The sequence below is a fragment of the Littorina saxatilis genome, linkage group LG14 (genome assembly GCF_037325665.1).
Source record: "Littorina saxatilis isolate snail1 linkage group LG14, US_GU_Lsax_2.0, whole genome shotgun sequence".
NCBI lineage: Eukaryota > Metazoa > Mollusca > Gastropoda > Littorinimorpha > Littorinidae > Littorina > Littorina saxatilis.
Window position 1 is genome coordinate 35,781,661 of NC_090258.1, and position 25,385 is coordinate 35,807,045.

The 25,385-nt window shown below is 45.9% G+C and overlaps 2 protein-coding genes across 2 annotated transcripts; both read left to right on the forward strand.

Moving 5' to 3' along the window:
• Positions 1 to 13,654, forward strand: LOC138947659 (zinc finger protein 835-like). The gene is made up of 7 exons (XM_070319185.1): positions 1 to 605; positions 1,383 to 2,387; positions 2,796 to 3,013; positions 4,165 to 4,470; positions 5,511 to 5,651; positions 7,246 to 7,512; positions 11,400 to 13,654. The coding sequence occupies exons 1-7, from the start codon at positions 483 to 485 to the stop codon at positions 12,085 to 12,087; spliced, it is 2,748 nt and encodes a 915-aa protein (XP_070175286.1). The 5' UTR covers positions 1 to 482; the 3' UTR covers positions 12,088 to 13,654.
• A 1,967-nt stretch (positions 13,655 to 15,621) lies between these two features.
• LOC138946590 (uncharacterized) lies at positions 15,622 to 18,588 on the forward strand. The gene has a single exon (XM_070318036.1). The coding sequence runs from the start codon at positions 15,622 to 15,624 to the stop codon at positions 18,586 to 18,588; it is 2,967 nt and encodes a 988-aa protein (XP_070174137.1).
• The last annotated feature ends 6,797 nt before the right edge of the window (positions 18,589 to 25,385 follow it).

Genomic DNA, 25,385 nt, shown 5'->3' on the forward strand with positions numbered 1-25,385 from the left:
CAAAACAAACCTGTCCACAGGCTTTTCAACATCCAATTTAAGCAATGCAGTGGAACAACGGCATATTTGTTCTTTTTATTTTGGACTTGAACTGATGGGCTCATATCGGTTGTGCATTCAAGTTGTTGCAGCCACGGCCGGTTTACTACTACGATCTCTTGAAAATCAACCCCAAATATTGTTTCTCACAGTGCATGGGCATTTCTTCAAATAAAGATCTACATACACACACACACACACACACACACTGACAGCAACTGACTCATGCAAAATCAATCGTGTTTGTTACGGAAGACGGTTTCCAGTTGTTTGTTGGAAATTCAATAGAATTCAATGTTGTTGTTTGTTTGTTTTTACCTCCGGTAGGCATTCTGCTTCTCAGTAAGGATGCAGTCACAAACAATTTTACCAACCAGAATACCGAGTGAGTATAACCCAAACTGGCAGAGCTACAACCAGTATTGGTTTGTTCCTCAATCAGAATGGGACCAAGCTTGGTTTTCAGCACTAAAGATGGGCGACTGGAAACCTGCTGTTGTTGCAGACGAACCATGGATCATAAGCCCGACCACAGCTCTTCGAAAGCAGAAGAAAACAAAGTAAAGGTAAGGAAGAGAAATAAACGTGTGTTCAGTCTGTCTTGTTTAAAGTGGCCTCGGTTTTTGTTACTTGTTAAGTTGATACCAAGAGCAGACAAAAGCAGTCCAACAAAAACTTATCCACATTAAAATGTTTACCTTCCTATCTGAGTGTCAGTTTGTGTGCATGTGTGTGTGTGCATGTTTGTGTGCATTATATAACTGTAGAGAGAATAGTGGAGAGAATTGTATGCATATTTATGGTGTGTGTGTGTGCGCGTGTGTGTATGTTCAAGAAGCTTTGGGGTGGGTGGCACGTAGTCGTACGTATCGGTACAGGTGTATGAGAAATATTTATGCTATATATATTTGCAATAGACCTTTTCGGTATCTGAGCAGCTCTTGCGAGACACGCTCTTTGTTATGATTTGAACACCGCGAGAACTTCGAACCTTGGCGTTGCAGCTCGCGCGAGATCGCTGTACCACATGCTTTGCTATGCTCTGAAGTTTGCGAGAGATTACGAGAGCTTGGAATACCGATATTCATTAGGATCTGTTGTGAAGAATGTTGTGGTAATAGCAGTGTTGTCTCTTTTTGAGATGTGGAGATCCGAGATGCTACATCATAGTACATGGCTTGTTAATGTGTGATTCCTAGACTTACACAGGGTTTTTTCCTCAACTATAGAAATCCTGTGAAAGCGAGCTTTTCAATATAAGAACAAAAACAGGAGTGTATGTCTTTTTACTGTTGTTATCTATCCTTAATTTTGTGTGATCTTTCTGTCATTTTTTTCTCAAGAATCCAGCAAGTACAATGGAAGAGTCGATGGAAACTGGAGCAGGCACGCAGGGGTTATCAGCCAAAACGTTTTTCTGCCCTTGCTGCAACATTGGCTATGCGACATCAGAGGCAATGATCAATCACATCAAGGCGTCCCCTATAAAAGTGAAAACTTACAGCTGCAACGTGTGTCTCCTGGAGTTCTTTGTCAGAGGCGACCTGATGGACCACCAGCAGGTTGATCACAACATGGATGTCTGCAAGAGGTACAAGTGTGACGAGTGTGAACTGGACTACATCAACCTGTCTCACCTGGCAAGACACAAACGCATGCACCAAGAGATCTCAGAAAAACTTTCCGCCAGTGGAATTTTTCTGCCTAGGCCAAAGAAAACTGATAGTGTATTAGAGCCTGCAGTTGAGGAGGAGCAGCAGAACAGTGGTGCTTGTAATTCACACTCAGATTTTCCCTTGCAGGAAACTGACAGCTGCACTGATTTTTCTCCCAGAAAAGGCAAAAGCAGTTTGCCTAAGTGTTCAGATGAGAAGGAAGACATCGATCAGAGCATGTGCAGTGATGGGAAGGACGCTTTTACAGAGCATGAATACAGAAAGAGGAAGCATGTAGAGAATAATGATACAAAACATGAGTGTCAAGAGGGGTCTAAATCAGGAGCAGAGTCTAAACAGAGCTGCTGCACTCCTGTTCTGGAAACTGATGGTGGTGGTGGTGATGATGATGATGATGATGACAATCCGAATTTTATAGATAAAACATCGTCACAAACAGTTTATCACATGCGTACAAACTTGAGGGAGAAAACATGTCGGTCTAGTGAATCCTCTACACCTGATAAAAAGCCAAAGGATAGGTTGAGTTCTGGTAAAGATTCAGTTTTACGCGCACAAAGAAAAACAAAAAGGAGAAGAGGATCAAGGCCAAGGATGTCGAAGAAAGGGAAGAAGCCTTCAAGCTTGAAGACAAGTACAGATGACCTGGATGAGGAGGTTGAGATTCCATCTGTAAGTAGAGATCTGAATACTTGAAAATTGTGGGTTTTGTTTTTAATTGTCTTTCAGCAAATTTTGTTAAAGTAAAAATGGTTTTGATGTTTCTTTATTTCAGTCCAAACAAACAAGCTACAGAAGATTTGTTATTAGTGCCGGTACAATGTACCAACACGTTACTTCTTTCTGATATATATTTTTTCTTCAAAAAACCATATTGTTATGTTATTTTGCAAAAAAAACAAGGGTTTTTTTTTTTAATTTTTTTTTCTCCCCCAAATGCCAAAAAAAAGTCTAGGGTCGCGCAAAAAAAATAGGGTCGGTCGGGTTACCGTAAACAGACCTATTTTTTTTTGGACCTAAGCATAGTCATTTGTTCTTCCAAAAGCTATTTAAAAAAAAACTTTTTTCTTCATGTTTCAGAACTTACTGAATGAAGACGGATCCATCAGATGCCCTGATTGTGATGTCATGTGTTCTTCCTTAAATGGTCTGAACCGGCATCGCAAATTCCATTTTCAGACCATGGACAAGCTCAAGTGTGTGTTTTGTGATGCTGAGTTTGAAAGGACAGCTCAAATGGGAAGTCACATGACCACAGCTCACCCCCTCCGTAAATGTCAACAGGCTTATATGTTAGTGTAAGTAAAACATGTGTACATAAAAAGTAAGAATTAAAAACAGTGATTGTCGTTGTGCATCATTATGGTCAGAATTATAAGGATATGTCAGAGGTAATATTATGTTTTATATGGTTTCCAGTAATGGTTTTGATACACTCAGATTCTTTGACTACTTAAAACATTGTGTCTTTAACCCCTTCACTGCCCACCTCGTACTAGGTACGTGGTCATTTTCGGTTTGTCGTACGCCCATAACCGTACCTAGTACGGGGGATTTGCGTCAGCAACATTTCAGGACATTTCTGAAAACTAAATGGGAGGTAACCGCTGTCCAAGTTCTTGTATGGGGTTCTAAACACAGTTCTTTCCCATTGACCGTTCGGATAAGTTAGTACCACGTGTTGAAAACTTTGTTAGAAGTGTAGAACCATAGATAGAATTCACAATGGCGGCCGAAAGTCGGACCTCAACTCGTAGACCTGTTTTCAAGCGATACAGTGTTCTGGAAGCTCTACAAGAAGTGATTTATGGATTACCACACAGAAGAATACTTTTATGGGCTGTAATGTGAGTACCTGATGTTTGACACCAGTTTTAACAGTGTTTTGTGTGGTTTTACGTTCTGCAATGTGTGTGTGTAAGTCAGGAAACTGTAATTTTTGACAAAAATGGTCATATCAATTTTTACTATAACAATCACAAACAAAGTCCAATGATCATGTCATCACATAATAGCCAAGAGTATAAGCAAAACACATGCCAAAGATCTAAGAGATATCTCAATAAATGATCGAGCAGTGAACAGATTAGTGAACCTACCGAAGAAAGCGAAATTTTGCCCTGGCACACAGCAATACCAAAATGCTGTTATACTGTGGCAGTGAAGGGGTTAATTGCCTGAGTGAGTTCATTATACTTTATAGTTTGGACAAACAGGCAAGAGGGGCGGGGATGTAGCTCTGTCAGTATGTTTGTCTTTAAAAGGGCCTTTGTGATCTTTTACAATAAAACTAGGAAGAGTTTGGTCTGGCTTAGTGCGTGTAATTTCTTCATTTTGTTAGATTTAAAACCAGTGCTCGTATGTCTAAGTGGGAGAAGTTCTTACCTGTGATTAAGGGGCAAAGACTGTTGGATGCAATAGGTCTAATGTATTAGTGTTGTCTTTGCAGGCCAATGGCCGGGGACTTTCCCTGCACACAGCCAGGCTGCTCAGACGTCTTCAGTGCCAGTGTTTCACTCACTAAACACAAAAGCAAGGTCCATGGCATAGACAGTTCAAAGGTCAACGTTTGTCAGGACTGCGGCAAGCGATTTCCCAGTCGGTCAGCCTTGATTGTCCACCGCAGGATGCACACAGACGAGCGACCATTCAAGTGTGACTTGTGTTCCAAGGCGTACAGAGCGTCAAGTAGCCTGGTTCTGCATCGCAAGTCTCACGGCAACAAGAAGCCCTATGTCTGTCAGCATTGCTCACTGTGAGTTTCAATGAGTGTTTTATCCCTCTAAGTTATGCATGTGTTTGTCACTGCTGTGTACCTAGGGTTGTTATTTGTGATTTTGATAAGTAAATGGAGGCAGGAGGTCCTGTTCACTTTTCCTTATTCAGAGACTTCATACCGCTCATCGAATGTTCATGTCAAGCCATAGATCTATAAAGATTTAAATCTCTCTTGGTAATGCATACAATTAACCTTTGCCGGTCGTTGTGGGTCCGTGTGGACCCAGAAGGGTGTTTAATTGAAAATATCTCTTAAACCAGTTGGACTTTTTTAATGAGCTTTTAAGAATGCCTCAGACACCTTAAAAGCTCTTATGTCCTAAAAGATCATTAAATTTCAGCAAGAAGTAATTAAAAAAACAAAGGTCAAATTTAGACTACACACGGAAGACATTATGGGGCCGTGCGGACCCATATTTCTCAAACTGAAGGAACTTACATAAAAACTAGAGAGAGAAGTCACAAACCTTCTGGTCTTAGCTCTTAACATCATTTTCTACGATCTGTTTAATTTTGGAGTTAATAAGCGGGAAGTCGCGTGGAGCGAAATTAATACATAACAATGTGGGTTCATACGGCCCCACGACGTCTACAGAAGGGTATTCACGTTTTTCCTTTTTTGAGAAGCTTTAGTCCGCACAGTAATAATTAAATTAATAATTTAATTTAATTACTTCTCGCGGAAATTTAACCACGGCGTCTACGGAAGGGGATGCACGTTTTTGCTTCTTTGGAAAGCATGGGTCAACGGAAGGGTATGCATATTTTTCCTTCTTTGAGAAGCATGGGTCCGCATGGCCCCACGATGTCTTCCGTGTGTAGTCGATAACCCGGTCGGGCGAAGGTTAAGTGTTGTTAAAGGAACATGTAACAAGTGGAAAGACTGAGAGGCATCAGACAGTTCATGCATGAACCTATGTGTGTCTGCTGTACATTTAAGTTGGTGTGTTTTGGGTTATGTTTCAATGATTCGTGTGACAGAAGTTTGCTTTGATTGGCAAAGTATTGTATTTTCAGAGGCTTCACCTGTCCAAACAGTCTTCGTCGGCACGTCCGGTGTCGGCACACAGGAGAGAAGCCGTACATGTGTGAGGGGTGTGGGTCGACCTTCACCGACCACAGTCAGCTGGCTCACCACGCTGTCACGCACGGTCATGGGTAACGCACCATGCTTCTCCAACTCTTCTTCTTCTTCGTTTATAGGCTGAAACTTCCACGTTCACTCATGTTTTTGCACGAGTGGATTTTTACATGTATGACTGTTTTTACCCCGTCATTCAGGCAGCCATACGCCGCTTTCATGGGAAGCATGCTGGGTATTTTTGTGTTTCTCTAACCCACCGAACTCTGACATGGATTACAGGATCTTTTTCATGCACGCTTGGTCTCGTGCTTGTGTGTACACATGAAGGGGGATAAGCCACTAGCAGGTCTGCACATAAGTTGACCTGGGAGATCGGAAAAATCCCCACCCTTAATCCACCAAGCAGGTGTGTCACCCTTCACAGCAGACTGGGCTATTAATTTTGAAGTAGCTCGACGTGTCTTGTACGTCAGTCGCTGGTTAGACACCAGTCAATTGTAGAGTTCTGTTGTGATGGGGTCAGGCTGCTACTGTCTCCTTGTATTCTCTTGGGAACCTTTGTGTACCCATAGCAGTTTTTGAAAGGCTAAGAAATTGGCTCTAAAATCTTAACCCTGTTTGACTGGCTTTGCCTCCAAAGGTGATTCTTGTTCTGCGGGCACTCGGTTTCATAAGCTTTCTTGCAAATTTGTTTATTTGGTGATAAATAATGTATTTATTTATTCTGATTCTTTTTTTTAATACTGAACAGTTTTTTAAGTATCATGTCAAAATGCAGTATTCCTCGGTTCAGCTTTCCATCCAACAGATACATGTTTAAAGCTAATGCATACACTGTTAATCTGGTGTGCAGGGCCTAGCATTGTAAGCCGTTCGGCTTACTTTACGCCGAAATAACATCTCCAGTACGCGGAACTCGATTTGGTGTACGCCGAAATGCAAAAACCTGTTATTCCCAAACGGTAAACCCAAACAGTCCCAGCTTTCGTTTTGTGCGCCGTTCGGTTCAATTCTCAATCGGTTTGACAGTTTGCTTGAGCACGCACTTCCTCTGGCATCGCGCGAGCATGCTTTGTGCCAGTGTTTTGTGGCTCTAGACTTGAAATAATGTCTCGAAGCCACATTGTTGAACGTGGTCGGCCATTCAGTGACAAAGAATCCAGGTATTCCTGGAAGTGGGAATGGCTGGATTTCGTTCCGAAGGCGGAAGGCAAGTCAGAAGAAGTAATGTGCCGATACGGACTGTGGACTATGGCATAATTTAGTTGCTCAATCTTCTTTGGGGGGGTGGGTAAAAAAATCTTCCACACCCCCGCCTTTGTAAGCTGAACTCACTTTTTCCAATGCTAGGCCCTGGGTGTGGAATCTAGGCGTTTTTTTTTATATGAAAGTCATACCTGGAACCAAAGAATAATGTTTTCATTGAAATGTCAAATGAGGTCATCGAAGTACAGGTGACCTGAATAGCTCACAGTTTGAGGAAACCTCTTTTACGGTATTGGTCTAAAAACATGAGTTTGCACTGTTGTCCATGAAATGAAATGACACGTTGATCCATTTACATGTATTCTTTGGTGAGTGCTGAATATGTCTGAAAATTTTTTTCCTTCATTATTGTCATACGACAATGTCAAAGGTTTGCATACAGTGCCTTGTCTGTTTGTGCAGAAAGCTGTCCACTCCCGGTCAGTACTCGTGTGAGCGGTGTGGCAAGACATTCCGCACAGAGTTTGGCATCAGGTCTCACAGAGAGCGGTGTGTGCACTGCAGTCCTGGCAGCGGCGGGGCCTGCAAAGCCAAACCTGTCATCTGTGAAGTGTGCGGCCGCGAGTTCCCTGCCAAGCTAAACCTGAGGAACCACATGGTGACACACACTGACGAACGCCCGCACAAGTGTCGCTTCTGTGACGCCACCTTCAGACACTACAAGAGCAAGTGAGGGCCTGTCATCTTCTAATCTATATAGCTGGTTTCCGTGTGTGTGTCTGTCTGTCTGTGTGTGGGTATGATGACGAAAGGCTCAACCGGAACCATGCGTCTTTGTTATTGCCAATATGCTTTTGGATATTGGCAAAAATGGCCGACTTCCGTAGCATTATGCTTTGATGATCGGAAGAGACCATCCAATCACAGCCCCCAAATTCCCCCACGTGTCCATCAGAATAGCTATATACAGTGGTCGCCGGTTAATATGACCACTTTGGGACCGGGATAAAATGGTCATAATAAGCGGCTGGTCATATTAACCGATGTTAGAGAAAACGACTTCACCGTGAATTTTATGAAATGTCAAGCCGTTGCGAATTTTCCAACGAGAAAACCATCCATCGGTTGGGTTGAATTCAGTGTGTCCGAGAGCCGTTGCCAATTCTTCTGCTTTTGTACACAACAATGGTCCATGAATTGGCGCGTTCTTTGCTCTCATCTTCTGGAACCACTGAAAAAGACCATCTTCCACATCTTTGTCTTTTCCATGTCGTAGGCGCTTTCGTTGCGGTGAATCCTGCGTTGCGCACTCCTTCCTCACGCTGTCTTCATTCTTGAGAATGTTTGTCAAAACTCCTCTGTTGACGCCCAACTGTGCAGCACTCTCATGGTAGAGCTTTAAATTTGTCAATAAGTTCTAGCTTTTCCTCGGCTGTCCGATCTTGGCGTTTTTGTTTCGACATTGTTTCCTCTTGAATCAGACTGAAAGATTGGATGGCTCGTGCTCTGTTTGCCAAAAAAAGAGAGAATAATGTTCGTGATCACTTTAGATTTATTCACGGGAAATAATGAAAAGATCGCACGCTTTTTTGCCTTTTTTATGACGCTCAGTCTCGGGGAAAAAAAGAGAGAGAATAATGATCGCGACATTAGAGATCACTGAGCACTGATCACTGATCACTTTAGTTTCATTCACGAAAAAGAAAGAAAATATCGCACGCCATTTTGCCTTTTTCAAAAAATCGTATGTATTTTTTCCCCCCGTGTGATTTCAAACTGAAAAGATGTGAACTTGTTGCCATTTTCTCGAAACAATGTGGCCATATTAAGCGGCGTTGTGGTCATATTAAGCGGCTTTTTCTAATACATAACAAAGAAGGACAATTCCGGACCGGGTAAAATTGGTCATAATACGCGGCTGGTCATATTAACCGCGGTCATATTAACCGGCGACAACTGTATATATATGTCGTGCCGAATTCACGGAATTGCCGACTTCGCGGAATCGGCAACATTTTTGCCCATTTCGCGTAATCGGCAAAACGCTGCCCATTACGCGAAATCGGCAGCGTTTTGCCGAAAACGCGTAAAGGCTTCTAAAATTTGCCCATTTTGAGAAATCGGCAGCCAATTTTTGGTTTTAAAGTTCTCAAATGCCTGAGATATCATCACACTTAGACAACTAGATACTCGAATGGATAGATATTGCAATAATCGATCAGTTATGGCAAGTCATTGCAAAAAATGTAGTTTTCGTGCATTTCCGGAGTCATGCTCGACACAGACTAATATAGACCATACAAAACATAGTAGGGAGGTAAAACAATGTTAATGCAATGTTCTGGTGACACAAAAAGTAACAGACTGGCTGTCGCTTTTGCGAAATGGGCAAATTTTAGAGGCCTTTCCGCATTTTCGGCAAAACGCTGCCGATTTCACGTAATGGGCAGCGTTTTGCCGATTACGCGAAATGGGCAAACATGTTGCCGATTCCGCGAATTCGGCAATTCCGTGAATTCGGCACGACATATATATATAAAACATCAGGATATATATATATCGCTCTCTCTCTGGGAAAAGCTTTATGAATTCGAACATGTATTATGTGTAAAATGTAATGTTACGGTATTTCTATCATCATCATCATCATCATCGGTGAAGGCATTAATGCCAACGTTGGTATCGTGTGAGTTTTATCGTCGATTACTTTGCTTGCTGATTGCTTTTTCATTTTCAAATTTTTTCGTTGTTTTTTGTCGTATTACATTGTATTACATTGTATTTGTTTGCTTGTTTGTTCGATTGTTTGCTTATTTGTCGGTTAGTTCTACTTGTATTAGATGTAAGGACAGGTTGTAAGAAAAGGCGTGGCCTTAAACCTCTATCCTTCTAAAATAAAGTTCCATCATAATCATCATCTTTCTTTCTCTCTCCCCTTTGACACTATATGTGTGTGTTTATAGGAGCGGGCTTATAAGTCGTTTACAGACAGAAAAAACGGGTACAGCTTGTGTAGTATAAACATGGTGATTTTATCCTGAAACCTGTCATGTAGTCTGTACTTTTGTTTACACACCTTCTGCATCCCTGTATGCGACCAACGAGACATAAAACACTCTGGGTTTGCTTGACCAGCATCCCTGTATGCGACCAACGAGACATAAAACACTCTGGGTTTGCTTGACCAGCATCCCTGTATGCGACCAACGAGACAGAAAACACTCTGGTTTGCTTGACCAGCATCCCTGTATGCGACCAACGAGACATAAAACACTCTGGTTTGCTTGACCAGCATCCCTGTATGCGACCAACGAGACAGAAAACACTCTGGTTTGCTTGACCAGCATCCCTGTATGCGACCAACGAGACAGAAAACACTCTGGTTTGCTTGACCAGCATCCCTGTATGCGACCAACGAGACAGAAAACACTCTGGGTTTGCTTGACCAGCATCCCTGTATGCGTCCAACGAGACAGAAAACACTCTGGTTTGCTTGACCAGCATCCCTGTATGCGACCAACGAGACAGAAAACACTCTGGTTTGCTTGACCAGCATCCCTGTATGCGACCAACGAGACATAAAACACTCTGGTTTGCTTGACCAGCATCCCTGTATGCGACCAACGAGACAGAAAACACTCTGGTTTGCTTGACCAGCATCCCTGTATGCGACCAACGAGACAGAAAACACTCTGGTTTGCTTGACCAGCATCCCTGTATGCGACCAACGAGACATAAAACACTCTGGGTTTGCTTGACCAGCATCCCTGTATGCGACCAACGAGACATAAAACACTCTGGGTTTGCTTGACCAGCATCCCTGTATGCGACCAACGAGACATAAAACACTCTGGGTTTGCTTGACCAGCTACCCTGTGTACCAAACAAATGTCTTAAATAACCAGAATTTTGTTTCTATTGTTAACAGTTTTATTTTGCTGTTGACTGTGTTTGCTAGCTGAGGTCTGGTGTACACTCATTGTTGCTTATTGAAGATCCACAAGGGTGACAGAGACTTTTGCTGCCTGGTGTACACACATTGTTGCAGTGTTGCTGTGTGTGTCAGGTACAGCCATGAGAAGATCCACAAGGGTGACAGAGACTTTTGCTGCCTGGTGTACACACATTGTTGCAGAGGCGGATCAGTTCATTTTATGGGGGCGGGGGTGTTTCCAAAAGTATATTGTGAAGATATGGGTGTGAAGGCACGAAGCGCCTAGCTTGCAAGGGGGGTCCGGGGGCATGCCCCCCCGTAAAATTTTGAAACAAAGGATGCAAAATGGTGCATTCTGAGGATGATCATTACCAGTTTCAGGCAGCAGATTTTGTCACTGATTAATACCCCAAAAATTGAAACTCAATTTTTTGGCTGGGGGGGGGGGGGGTGTTTCCAGAACCCCCCCCCCCCCCTCGTCCGCCCCTGTGTTGTATGTTGCTGTGTGTTTCAGGTACAGCCATGAGAAGATCCACAAGGGTGACAGACTTTTGCTGCCTGGTGTACACACATTGTTGTATGTTGCTGTGTGTTTCAGGTACAGCCATGAGAAGATCCACAAGGGTGACAGACTTTTGCTGCCTGGTGTACACACATTGTTGTATGTTGCTGTGTGTTTCAGGTACAGTCATGAGAAGATCCACAAGGGTGACAGAGACTTTTGCTGCGCTGTGTGCGGCAAGACTTTCTACCAGCGCATCAACCTCAAGACTCACATGACCAGCCACAACCTTGTCAAGGACCACGCCTGTGGTCTGTGTGGCAAGAAGTTCAACTCGGAACACAACAAGAAGCGCCATGAGAAGCGGTGCAGGAACTACTTGAAGTGCCCCATTTGTTGCGCTATTTTTCGTGTGCACCAGCGCCTGGTGAGGCACCTCCACCTCAGCCACAACGGCATGGAGGTCCCACAGAACGCTGAGTGTTCAGTCGCTAGGCCTGGTCCCCCCAGGGGTGAGAGGCACAGTTTGGCTGCTGGTGCTGACCCGTCCAATCAGCCCAAGTTTGTGGACAGCCAGCGTCACAATGCACCACCCACTTTCGTCAGTGTGGACAGGGACATACTGTGGGACAAGAAACAGACCGTTGTTGGTCCCAAAACATTTGTCAGCAAGGGCCAAGATGCACAGGTCGTGTCAGACAACATCAAGCAGCTGAACAGTCAAGATTCATTCTCACACGTTCCTGGCGTGAAGCAGCACAGGGGTCAACATTCGCCATGGTATGCTAACAAATATAAACAAAGCATTGACAAAGACACACTTTCGCTTAGTGATAGTGTGAACCTGTGTAGGGGTACAGTGCTTTAACCCGCCGTTAGCTGTCATGAGGTGAGGCATGAACAAACACCAAGGTATAGAGAAGTTTGACATGCTGTTATACCACCAGCAACAAGGAGTAGTGGCAGTGTGAAGAGTGTAATTCCCTTCGGCTAATAAGACTTCATATTTTCACACTGCTTGCTGATACATATTCGGTCTTTCAAATCAGTTCTTGTGAAAACGTTCACATGTTGTCATAAGGCAGCCATGTTTATGGAAGCTATGTTCCCTGGAGGATGGTGATTTTGTATCTTCAAGATTTGGATCCATGGTTGCTCTTTTAATGACAGAGTCCCACCACTGCTGCATGATTTTGCGTTCAGCCGCTCAGTTTATGCATGCTATCATTGGTCATATGATGTTGGTCATGTGATTAACTGTGATAGAAACAGCATAATTGCTGACTGTTTATGTATTCATTATTGAAGTAAGTTAACGTGTGGTGCTATACTGCTAGCCTCTTTTAGGTGCTTTTTCTGTCTGTGATTGTTGATCTTAAAATAGCTCCTATGCTTTTACAACAGCTATCCAAATGATCTGAGTACTTAATTTTATTGTTTTAATCGCAATTTTGTGCATGTGCCATTCTTTGTTATCATTTTTCTTTTTGTGTTAAACTCATCAAGCGGCGGTGAAGTGTGGGAATGGGTTTGGTCTGTGTATTCTGCAGTCGGCTTGATCTCATCAGTGTGCATGTAAATAAGGTATGCCCTCATACACACACACCCCCCCCCCCCCTCCACCCATTTAGTCCCAGTTTCCCCTCCAGAACCTTCACTGCCAGCAACACCATGACTTTTTGTTACTCTGTAACTGGGGGAACAACTCTGCAAATAACTTCAGTCTAGAAAAATTTTGTTTTTTTGTTCATGATGAGAATTGGCCAGATTTCTTGCAGTTGCAAGAAAGTGCATAATACATGCAGAATATTCAATGTTGCTAAGTACCAGTGGTATAGGAGTATGCTAAATACCAGTGGTACAGGAGGATGCTAAATACCAGTGGTATTGGAGGATGCTAAACACCAGTGGTATAGGAGGAATGAAAACAAAATCAATCAAGAAGTTTTGAATTTAGGTTGTGGTCTATATTGATTGCATGTGTCTGTGCATCTTTGGGAAAGTTGCTTGACGCTGCATGGCAGTGTGATGTTTTGACCACAAAAAGATTGTTCAATATTGTGATTGTAGTTATAGAGCTTGTTTATGATTTTCCTTACGACTGAAAATACTGCATAGTTATTTTTCAAAGTCTATTACTGTGATTATGTTTGCTTTTTACTAGTCTACTGACTGTGCCATAATATATGTAACTCTCTTGAGCCCAAAAGAAACTTCAAACAGGAGCTTTTAGTTACTTTATTTTGATGGACTGTTCAGAGTTGTCAATTAAGATAAACAGGTTTGATGCAATTGCATTTGATTTTAAATGAGACTGAACAATTTACAGTAGCAGAAGTGAAAATGTATCTAACAGTAATGGAGCTGTTTGTGCATTATTTTCTTGTTAGATTTATTGGCTTGAAGTAAGAATAAATATGATTATTCATCTTAAATATGTCGTCCAATTTTTTTTTCTGTGTTACTAAAGCAAAAAATGAGTGGTTGGTGTACTGATGCATGTGTGTTTGTGAGTGTGTGTGTCTTTCTGTGTGTGAAAAGTATTATTTTGCAATGAGAGCACTGCTAGTTAAGTCTCATGCACCTGAATTTAGTTGCTTGAAGAATGTAAACTTTTCATTAATTTAAATTATTTTCAAGAATATCACAATTATAGTAGATATCAACACATTATATAACATATATAGTGGACAATTGATTTCAATATGAAGCTGCATCATTAAAACATAATACACAATATTGTTTGTTGTTAGTGGTCTACAGTGATTGCATGTCTTTGTATTGTAGCGGGAGAGCCAGATTTGAAGAAAGTTTGAAGTAAAAGTTAGGGATGGAAGGCTTAGAATGGTCATGGTGTACAGAGTCCTTTCTGTCATGCTATCGCTGTTTTCAGCTTGCCAAAGAAGAGAGCGAGCAATAGGGTATAAACAACAGTAGACGATGCAAGGGAGGTAATTCCCTTTTCAGTTCCGTGTTGGCGGCCATTTGTGTGGCGCGGACACGATTTTACAGGTTAATAAACATAGGTAAAACTTGACGAATGTCAAGTTAAATGATGAGAGATTGGATGAAAGTTGTGTAATGGATGTAATTTAGTGACCACAAGATGTTATTTTGGTTAATAACGTAACAGGAATATGATGATTGTTCGTAGGGTTGGAAACAACGATCGCCGGAAGAAATCATCGTTAGATCAAAAAGGATAGGAATGGTAAAAGAGAGGAGAGACAAGGTTTCTTTGATGAAGATAGTGTTGTAGGTTGCTTAAATATTACGAACAGTTATTAAAAGAGCGCTTGTTGTGATCAGCAAGTGTAAAGATAAAGGAAAAAGGACGGATTACATTGTCCGCGTAATGTTTTGAAAGTAGTGCGGTTAATGTTCTTTTTCGGTCAGCCAATCTGCCTCTGGTTCTGTGTGTTTGTTTGCGTTGCCATGCAGATTGGTATAAAAGACAGTGTAAAATGAGGTTACTACACGCATTAGGACAGGCTTTAGAACAGAATAGGATGGGTTAGAATAAGGACATAGACTGAGGGCGCTAGGTTAGGGATTAGAACAGGGAGAGAGTAAAGACAAGGTAGACTAGATTAAGAATTAGAATAGGGACAAGAAGAAGAGACTTCGCATTCTATTGAAGGGATAGTGTAGGGAAAACACAGCGTAACGATAAAAGAACTTAGAGATTCTTTCTACCTTTTCGTAAATTAAGACAGCCTAGGCCTAGCCAGTTTTAAAGGACGACCGCGCATGTTACTGATTGTTTACTTCAAACGACGGTAAAGGTCCAAAAGATATGTAGGAGAGAAATTCCGTAGATAGTCAGAAATAAACAACCGGACTGTTAGAACGTCGGCGTGCGTTTGATTGAACGGTCCTAAATTAGCTAGCTAGGTGTGGTAGATTAAACCTTAGGTGACCTGCGTAGGTGAGGGCAAGCTCCTGTGTTTTTGGTGTCCCACCCTATCTGCGTACGGTACTTTGTAAAAGAGATAAGACTGGAAATAAGATAGGGATAAACACTTTGGTGGAGAATAAGTAGAGTCGTCCGCGGCTCTGTCCCGTTCTCACTGAAGTTAATCTAGAAAGTTCTGAGGTCTTAGACCATCCTTAAAAAATAGCCCAAAGAGGGAAGAACTGTTTCTCCCATTTCGAATTCCATCAAAATAAATAGATCATAAGAAAGTTGTAGATAGTCAGTCAGGGAACAAAAGATCCTGTATGGGATAAACAGGTAGCTAGCTCGATATGCGGAGTCTCGATTTAGGATAGGATTATTTGGGGAAGGGAGATTAGGCGGCTTCATTGTTTTCCATGATAATAATCTGCGCATTTTTGATGTTTGCCATGTAAGGGCTACCCGGGTTTTTGTATCAATTTTGTATGTGAATTTCATATCAAAATGGCGCCGCACAGCAAGGGCGACTCGGTGTTGGTGATGTTTGGACTGTTGTTTGCAAGTTGTATGCTGATTGAAAGAACTGAAAGTGTGCTGAGGTATAGCAGAGATGATCTTCTACGTGTGAGAGAGACTATTGGCAGTAAGTACAGCCCTGAACTCCTGATTTCGACTGATTTCCTTTTGAGTGAACTCGACTTCTCTGCCACAAGCGCCCGCAACGTGTCCTCGTCCTCTAACGAACAGTATCGTAGGCCTCATCGCAAGCGAGGCAAGCGTGGCGGCTTGCTCGTTCGTCTTCGAAACCGCTCCACTCGTCCCCCTCTGCCGTCGATATTTCTGTCAAACGTGCGTTCATTAGACAATAAGAAAGACGAACTGTTCTACTTGTTGAAGACCCAGCGTGATTACAGTGACTGTTCTGTGTTTTGCTTCACGGAGACGTGGCTAAAGCCCACCACACCTGACGCCCCCCTCCAACCCTCCGGCTTCTCCATCCATCGTGTCGATCGCTCGCCTGAACTCTCTCAGAAGACTCAGGGAGGTGGGATTTGCTTTATGATCAATGATCGATGGTGCACCGACTGTAAAGTGCTTTCTACGCACGGTTCGCCAGATCTCGAAACGATAACTCTACAGTGCAAGCCTTTCTACTTGCCGAGAGAGTTTACCTCCCTTGTCTTGGTCGGCGTGTATATTCACCCACAGGCACACGCAGCTACAGCCATTCAAGAACTCTCTAGGCAAGTGTCTGCAATGGAGAATAGGTTCCCTGACTGTCGGGTGCTGGTGATGGGGGACTTTAACCATACGAAGCTGAACAAGGAACTCCCCAGGTACAAACAACACGTCAAGGTTGGCACGCGTAACAAGGCTACACTCGACCACTGCTACAGTACTATCAGTGGTGCGTACCGCGCCATCAGTCGCCCCCCTCTCGGTCGCTCCGACCACGTCATGGTCTACCTCCTCCCTGCCTACCGTCAGCGGCTGAAGACAGCCAAGTCCCACGTCAGAACAGTTAAACGCTGGAACTCAGATTCCATCGAGCAGCTGCAAGGCTGTTTTGACTGTACAGACTGGGCGGCGCTCACACAGCCATGCGTCGACGTTCACGAGCAGGCCGACGTCTTGACGTCCTACATCGCATTCTGCGAAGACGTCTGTATCCCGACCAAGGAGGTGAGGTCCTGGCCCAACGACAAGCCGTGGTTCAACGGCGGCCTGAAGAAGCAGCTGAAGGCCAAGGACGACGCCCACAAGAGCGGTGACGAGGCGCAGTTCAAGCGGGCCAAGTACGACCTCCAGCGGGAGATGCGTAAGGCGAGGTGGGACTACAAGTGCAAACTGGAGGAGCAATTCCAGTCCGGCAACTCTCGTGCTGTGTGGCACGGGCTCCAGGCGGTCACGAACTACAAGAAGAAGAGCCCCCCAGTAGCCGACGACCCCACCCTCCCTGACAAACTTAACGAGTTTTACGCTCGTTTTGACCGCGACAACCACACCCCTGTGACGGCGTCATTCCCCGACCCCTCGTCCCCCCTGCCTCCCCCCTTCACTGTCCGTGAGCGGGATGTCCGGCTGCTTCTCCGCAAACAGAAAAGCAGGAAAGCGGCTGGCCCAGACGGCGTCTCAGGCCCTACCCTACGGCATTGTGGGGATCAGCTGACACCTGTTCTCACTGACCTCTTTAACTCCTCCCTCCAGCTCTGTACTGTTCCCCACTGCTTCAAGGCCTCAACCATCATCCCCGTCCCCAAGAAGCCCACAGCGTCGGCCATGAACGACTACAGACCGGTGGCCCTTACCTCCCTGGTGATGAAAGTGCTTGAGCGCCTGGTCCTCAAGCACCTCCAGTCCGTCATCAGCGGTAGGCTCGATCCCCTCCAGTTCGCCTACCAGGCCAACCGGTCTGTGGACGACGCTGTCGCCGTTGCCCTCCACTTCATCCTCCAGCACCTCGAGACCCCCAACTCCTATGCCCGCCTCCTCTTTGTGGACTACTCCTCGGCCTTTAACACCATTATCCCCCAAAAACTCTATGACAAGCTCCTCCTCTTTGACCTTGCCCCTTCCCTCTGCCTGTGGCTCCTTGACTTCCTCCTTCAGCGCCCCCAGACAGTCAAGGTCAACGGCCTCCTCTCCAAGACGCTGGTCCTGAGCACTGGAGCACCCCAGGGGTGCGTCCTCTCACCGCTGCTCTACTGCCTCTTCACCAACGACTGCGTCGCCTCTCATGACTCAGTTCAGCTGGTGAAGTTCGCTGACGACACCACAGCCGAAGGTCTCATCACCGGCGGTGATGAGACCGTGTACCGCCAGGAGGTCGACTGTCTGGTGTCGTGGTGCGACAACAACAATCTCCTGCTGAACGCCACCAAGACCAAGGAGATGGTGGTGGACTTTCGCAGGAAAAAAGGCCCTGTGGCTCCACTGATCATCAACGGCGATCCCATCGAGATGGTGGACTTTTTCAAGTTCTTAGGCACCACCATCTCCAACGACCTGTGCTGGGATGATAACGTTGACGCCATCGTCAAGCGAGCGCGGCAACGCCTCTACTTCTTGCGCCAGCTCAAGAAGTTCCGCCTCAGCCAGGTCATCCTGGTCCAGTTCTACAGGGCCGTGGTGGAGAGCATCTTGACATTCTCCATCACAGTGTGGTACGGCAACACCTCCCAGCTGCTCAAGAACAAGCTGGAGCGTGTGGTGCGCACTGCTAGCAGGATCGTCGGCTGTGAGCTGCCCTCCCTAGCATCCCTCTATGCCAAGCGCATGCTGTCCAGAGCCCAGAAAATTGTGGCCGACGAGTCCCACCCTGGCCATCCCCTCTTCGAGCGCCTGCCCTCAGGTCGTCGATTCCGATCCCTAGGGGCACGCACTCGACGTCTCCAGTCCTCTTTCTTCCCCCAAGCTGTTTCCTCCCTTAACGCATCCCATCCCTCAGTTGGGCAGCTTCGCAGTCGGTGATCCTGCTGGCGGTGAGCTCACCACATCCTGTGACTCAGTGTTAGGTGGTGGTGGTGGTGGTGGTGGGGAGGGGGGGGGGGTTGAGTGGGACTTTGATGCGTGATTTTTATTTTTTTTCTGTATTTTTAGCTGCATTATTTTAGTCATTCATGAGTGGGTGGGTGGAGGGGATGGGCTAGTTCTAACTATGCATTAGATTATAAAATTGTATTCTGTGTAGACCCTTCCTCCAGCATCTTAGACCACTCTTTGTACCTTTTCTTTTAATAGATGATTGTCATTTGTTTTACCTCATGTCTGCCCTGCGTGTGATGGTGTGATCGTGACTGCTGTAGTGTGGGCGTGTGTGTGTTGGTGTGTATGTCAGTGATTGTGTGGGCGTGTGTGTGTGTGTGTCAGTGTGTGTATGGGTGTGTGTGTGTGCGTGATTTTACCAACACTACGCTAAATTCCTTGTGCTTTAAATGTTTTTTTTTAATGTCACTTGGCTCAATAAATACTGTATTCTGTATTCTGTATTCTGATATTGAATAATTTGCACCTGTTGTATTGGAAGGCTTGTACACTTTTCTAGAAATGAGTTTAATAAACTATTTTATAGAAAGGTAATCCCATGGAATTGACTCCATCACTCGACTGAATGATTTTCGTTGATACCTGAGTCGTCACTTCTTCTCACTGATTTAGCCTTTGTGGAAAGATAAGCTAACTCGGCAATTTTAGATGGAAGAGGATAAATATAGCGCACTAGCAGATTTTAGTTGCACGCACTAGGGAAAAATGAACACAACGCGAGGCCAAAACTAGATCCGGAAAGGAGAAAATAACAGGTGCACACACTAAACAACACATCTGTAGAGCCGCATCAAAGACTCAGGTCTTGGTTATTATCTACAACTTCCACGGTTTTCCGCCGGGTAAATAAACAAACATTCAATGCAATAGGAAAACTGCTACACTATCTTAGCTCAGATATATGCTGACTTAAACTGAAATTCCAGAATGTGTTCCACTCTAATCAGATTAAATTACATATACTCTACCAACTCACATATAGCAACTACTTCAGTTTAGTGCTTAGGACGCTTGTACGCATCACCTTGGTAACAAAGGAAGCAACCCTAAAAAAAGAACGGCCTTGACCTAGTAGGACAACGTGACCGGGGCTACTTCCCGCGTGCGTGCGCATAAAGCGCCGCCATGTTATCATTTTCCTTTCCAAGCTTTTACATGCGGTGGACGTGTTCTGATTACGCTCGAGCTTCACAGCTCACGGTCTGCTTTTTACCTTAGCAGAAACCTTTCACCTTGGTTCCCGACCACTCTGTTCTACCTGCGGCTGTTTTGGGTGAGATCATTCCAAATTTTCTGGTTAATTTGTTCGGTCTGTGCGTCTTTGCCTAAAGTTTGTCCTCTGTGTTTTGATTTGGTAAAACAAGTTGACTTACTGTCTGTCATGTCTGACAGCGGCAAGAAGAAGAGCTTAGCTAAGCAGGCAGCTGCTGAGCACTCGCCTAGGAAAAATCCTGGAAAGCCTAAACTTCTAGCGTTAAGCTTTTTGATCCATCTTCTTCGAAATCGATTGATGTACAGATTGATGCACCTTCACCCTGCTTTGCTTTCCCCCCTCCATGCCTTCCCTGTCGCCACTAAAGGGGTCGGGAGTTGCTAGTAGTAACCCTGTTGTTGTTTCTCCGGAGGTCTCCTCTATTTTGTTGACTTTGAGCGCGCAAATTAACGCGCTGTCTGCAGATCTCAAATCCACGCGGGAGAAGTTTCTCTCTTTCCCGCAGGGGGTAGGAGATTTTTCTTCTCTCGCCAGGGTGACGGTTCCCCCCTCGGCGACTGTGACAGGACTCCGAGGATGGGGGAGGGGGGGGGGGGGGTTTCCCTGACGCGCTGCATCCTCTTCTGGTCAGATAGGCCAAAAAGGTATTTATGCCTCACCCGTAGCGGGGTCCTCCCGCCAACGTGAGGCGCGTATACCGGAGAAAGTACACCCCCCCCCCCTCCCCCCGTTTTGCGGGCATGGGGAGACTGTTCCGACCCCCTGCCTATTAACTTCCGTTCACGCGGTCAGGTGGAGCAGGGAAGGGACCCGGATACGCGAAGGGATCTGTTGTCGTTGTCCCCTTCTGCTTACGAGTTGGTTTCGACACAACAATCTCAACTTCCGGCCATGGGGCAGGAAGCCGTCCGTAGGGAGGCATTTCACGGGTATAGTATCCCGCAAGTGTCTACCCTTCCGGTCGATGTTCCGGTTGACTATCGCAGTCAATACGGTGACGTTCTTCCGGGTAGCACGGATGTGCTGGACGGGGAGTCGGATTTTGGTATTTCCGTTCAGGATGAAGATACCAACTTCCATCTACCATCGAAGCTGCCGCACGCTCTTGCGTCGGCGGCGGAAGTGGCTTCTCGCTACTTCGAGGAAGGGGTGGTGTCTACAGCAGGCGTGTCCGTTCCGCCACCTTCGGCTTTGGGAGATTTCCGGTCTCCGGAGGATGATTCTCACTTCTTTCGTTTTCGGGAATCTCCTTCTGTCGCTTATGAGATGTCAAGAGTCTTAAGCAAGGCTAAATCTCATGCCAATATGCGCGCTAACACTGTGCCGCTCTTGGCAGCACACGGGGCGGCTCCGGATGTAGTCAAGCCTTGGCTTTCTTCCTCTCAGCAACTGACTTCCGCTGTTCCAGCTGGCCGGAAGTTTACGCTTAACAGTCAGTCAGTCAACCTTATCGACTCGTTTGCACTTCTGCGGGCTACACTTACGGTTACTCTGGAATTAGCTTCGCTCCGGGAAGATGGTTACAATCGGGAAAGAGCTGTTCCGTGTTCGGAATCTACTCTTTTGTCCTTTGAAGAAACGGGCAGGTATTTGCCTGAGCTGTTTTCCTTGTCGGAGACAATCCAAAGAGCTCTCTCGCGTTCTATATCTACCTCACTCGTTCCGTTTGAGTTTCGGAAAGATGTGGTTGAGAATGACGTAGCTACTCTGTTAGCTACCTTGGTGAAAGTGTCCTCAGAACAAATGAGCCTTTCGGCACGGCTTTACGCACACTCTGTGCATTCTCGCAGGTCCGCATTCCTTACCGGGTCCAAGATTCAGGACAAGGTTACAATCGAGGCTTTGAAGATCTCTCCTTTCACGGAGAGCGCTCTTCTCGGGCGGCCCTCTCTTGAAGCGCTCCAGAAGGAGACGCGTGACGCTCGGGACTTAGCAATCTCCAGGATCGCGCACGGTGGGTTTGTCAACCCACAGACCAAGCAACATGGTCCCCCTAAGACTCAGCAGTCTGCCCCATACCCTAAGAAGGGTCCGTCCTTTGGCAAGTCTAGGGGGTCGGGGCGTAAGCCCCACCCCCAATGATCCCCCCCCCCCCCCCCCGAGCCACTAGTCCCCACAACCCCCACCCCTGTGGTGGCGGGAGGCCCCTCCAGGGTCATCCATTGCTGGTTACTCAAGGTAAACAGCCAGTGGATTGTGGGGATAGTGCGTTCGGGGTTCCGGCTGCCCTGGGCAGACGGCAAGGCTCCCCTGACGAGAACGCCTCCACCTTTCCGGCCGCCAGCCAACTTATAGGCGAGGTCCACTATTCAGGGCGAGATCTTGTCTCTTCTTCAGAAAGAGGCCATGGAGGAGGTACTGGACCAAAGTTCTCCGGTTTTTGTGTGGAGGATTTTTGTCGTTCCAAAAGCCGTGTTGGACTTATCTCCTCTGAACAAGTTCTTAGACAGATCCGTTTCACGATGGAGACGTCCGCGTCGGTCAGAAACGCACTCAGACCGGGCGACTGGGTGACGTCGATCGATCTGACCGACGCGTATTTTCACATTATCATACACCCGTCCGACCGGAAATGGTTGAGATTTCGGTGGGGAGATTGTGTGTACCAATTCAGAGCACTACCGTTCGGGCTCGTGTGTACCAATTCAGGGCACTACCATTCGGGCTTTCACTCGCGCCCTGGATTTTTACGGTGGTGGTGCGCCAACTCTGCACCCTTGTCAGGCAAGAGGGCGTTCGCTTGAGAGCATACCTAGACGATTGGTTGATACTTCATCAGGACTCGGAATCTTGCAGGGTTCACACCCAGTTCGTTCTGAGCCAAGCCAACGATCTAGGGTTCTCAGTTCTCTTTCACCTACCTGGGGATGAGATTCAACACTGTGGATTGGTCTGTCCGCCCTTCGCAGAGGAGGATAGAAAAGCTTCAGACGCTTATCACATCCCTGTCCTCGCAGAAACGAGCGCCCGTGCGTGTTCTGACTTCACTGCTCGGGCAGATGGAGTCGATGTCTGCGTTAGTGCCCTTAGGCAGAGTACACAAACGCCCTTTTCAGGCCGCTCTGAGTTCGTTTTGGAACCCATCTGGCAAGCCTCAGTTACCCTAGAGGGCTGGTTTACACAGACCACAAAACAATGTCTTCTCCCGTGGATTTCACAGGGCGTGCCCATTTCGCTCCCTCCACCAGACGAGGACTTGTTCACGGACGCCTCGCTTTCCGGGTGGGGCGCCCATCTTTCTTGCCACACGGCCTCGGGCCTGTGGACGGCGGATCAGGCAAAGTTACACATAAATGTAACTAGAGGCAGTTTTTCTGGCGTTCCAGGCCTTTCTCCATCTGGTAAAGGACAAACACATTCGGCTGAACACGGACAATACAACCGTGGCAGCCTACATAAACACTCTCAGTGTCGGTCAGAGCTTGCCAAATTTTGGTTTGGTGCAGCGTCCACAGCATAACGGTGTCAGCAAAGTTTCTGCCAGGCAGGTTAATGTCCTAGCCGATTCGCTCAGTCGGTCGTCGAGCGTCATTCACACGGAATGGACGGTCACTCATCAGGATCTTCAGCGCCTTTGAGCACAAGTGGACAAGCCTCTGGTCGATTTTTTCGCGACCAGGTTTTCTCGCAGGCTTCCGGTGTTCGTGTCCCCGTTCCCGAACCCGGAGGACTGGAAGGTCAATGCGATGGAAATAGACTGGTCAGGCCTCACGGCCTATGCCTTTCCCCCTTTTCAGTTGCTGGGCAGAGTGCTAAAAAAGGCGGAATTAGACCAACCATCTCTTGTTCTGGTCGCCCCATTGTGGCTGAGTCAGCATTGGTATCCGGATCTCCTGCGTCTCGCTGTCGGTCCTCCCATTCCTCTAAATCTAAGAAAGGGAGAGCTGTTGCAACCCAGAACAGGTATTCACCACGACAACCCTCAGGCACTTCGATTTCACGGCTGGAGACTATGCGGCACTCACTGCGCCGCTCAGGTGCATCAGACTCCACATTACTGTTAGTTCAGAAAGCGCATAGAGAATCCACCGGATCTGTTTATGCTTCTCATTGGTCTGCTTGGGTTAGTTGGTGCTCGGAAAACGGGGTCAACCCTAATTCTCCTCGGTCGATAGTGGGAGCGGAGAAGACAGTAAAGACAGACCGAGTTTAATGAAACAGTACTGCGTAAACAGTATAATTGTGTAAACAGTATTGTGTTTTGATCTGTATCTCTGATTTTATCATTTCATTTTCAATATTCATTACCTACTTACATAAGGTTTGCGACCACAAAGCAACCACAAGATCAAATGCACGCGTGCACTCATACACACATACACACACACACACGCAACTATCAACATATGAAATGTCCTAAATCGGCACCGGCCTAAGTCGGTATGGAGCCTCGTCCTAAATGGGAATGAGTTGCTGGGATTCCCATTTTGTCTGACAGCCGCTGTGATTCCCGCACCAACAAACTTTGTGTCTGAAGAGCTTTTCTTGGGACAGGCATCGCACATAAATCGACTGAAACTGCTTCTATGGGCAGTTTGGACTTTAGTTTCTTTGACAAAGCGAGTGTTGCGGTTTTCAAGTTGTGTAACAAAGACTTATATTGTTGCATACACGTAATGTACCGTGTCGACGCCGTTAGCTCAGTATTATGTCAACTCGAGCCACTTTTAACTTGAAGAGCGGGTGTGTGTGTATGGGTGTGGGATGATATCAAAATGCCCGAGTACCCCCCCCCCCCCCCCCCCGCACAAACACACACTGGAACACACACACACACATACTCACACAAACAAACACACACACGAACGGCACGAACACACATACACCGTTCTAGATTGCAGCTGGACTGACTCGTGGTTTGTATGCCAGTCAGTTAATCAGCAGGCTGTTACCATCCTTTACTTTGTTAGTCAGTGATTCGTCCATCCGTCCATCCATAAACAGATCTTTTTGGGGTCTACTTTGCTTTTCAGTATTGTTGTTTGTATTGTTGTCGTTGTTGTTTGCGTTGATGCGGTTGCTGTTGTTTTTGTCGTTGATGTTGTTGTTCTTGGTGGCCGTGAAAATGGTGGTGATGTAGTGAGATTTTTTACTCCGGAGTAAAAATTTCGTACGAAACTTTTACTCAGTCCCTTAACAAAAAAAGTACTCCCCCATAACCCGAGAAAATTATTCCCACGATATACGTGTACTCCCCTGACAAATATAGATAACGAATACCACGACAGGTCAGGTCCCGAGTAAAAATGTCGTCAGGGCGTTAGCAATTTTCTCCCCCCTTTCCTAACCTAGGTGGTGGGTTCAAGTGCTAGTCTTTCGGATGAGACGAAAAACCGAGGTCCCTTCGTGTACACTACATTGGGGCGGTATGCACGTTAAAGATCCCACGATTGACAAAAGGGTCTTTCCTGGCAAAATTGTATAGGCATAGATAAAAATGTCCACCAAATACCCGTGTGACTTGGAATAATAGGCCGTGAAAAGTAAATAGTCGCCTTAATTGGCTTGA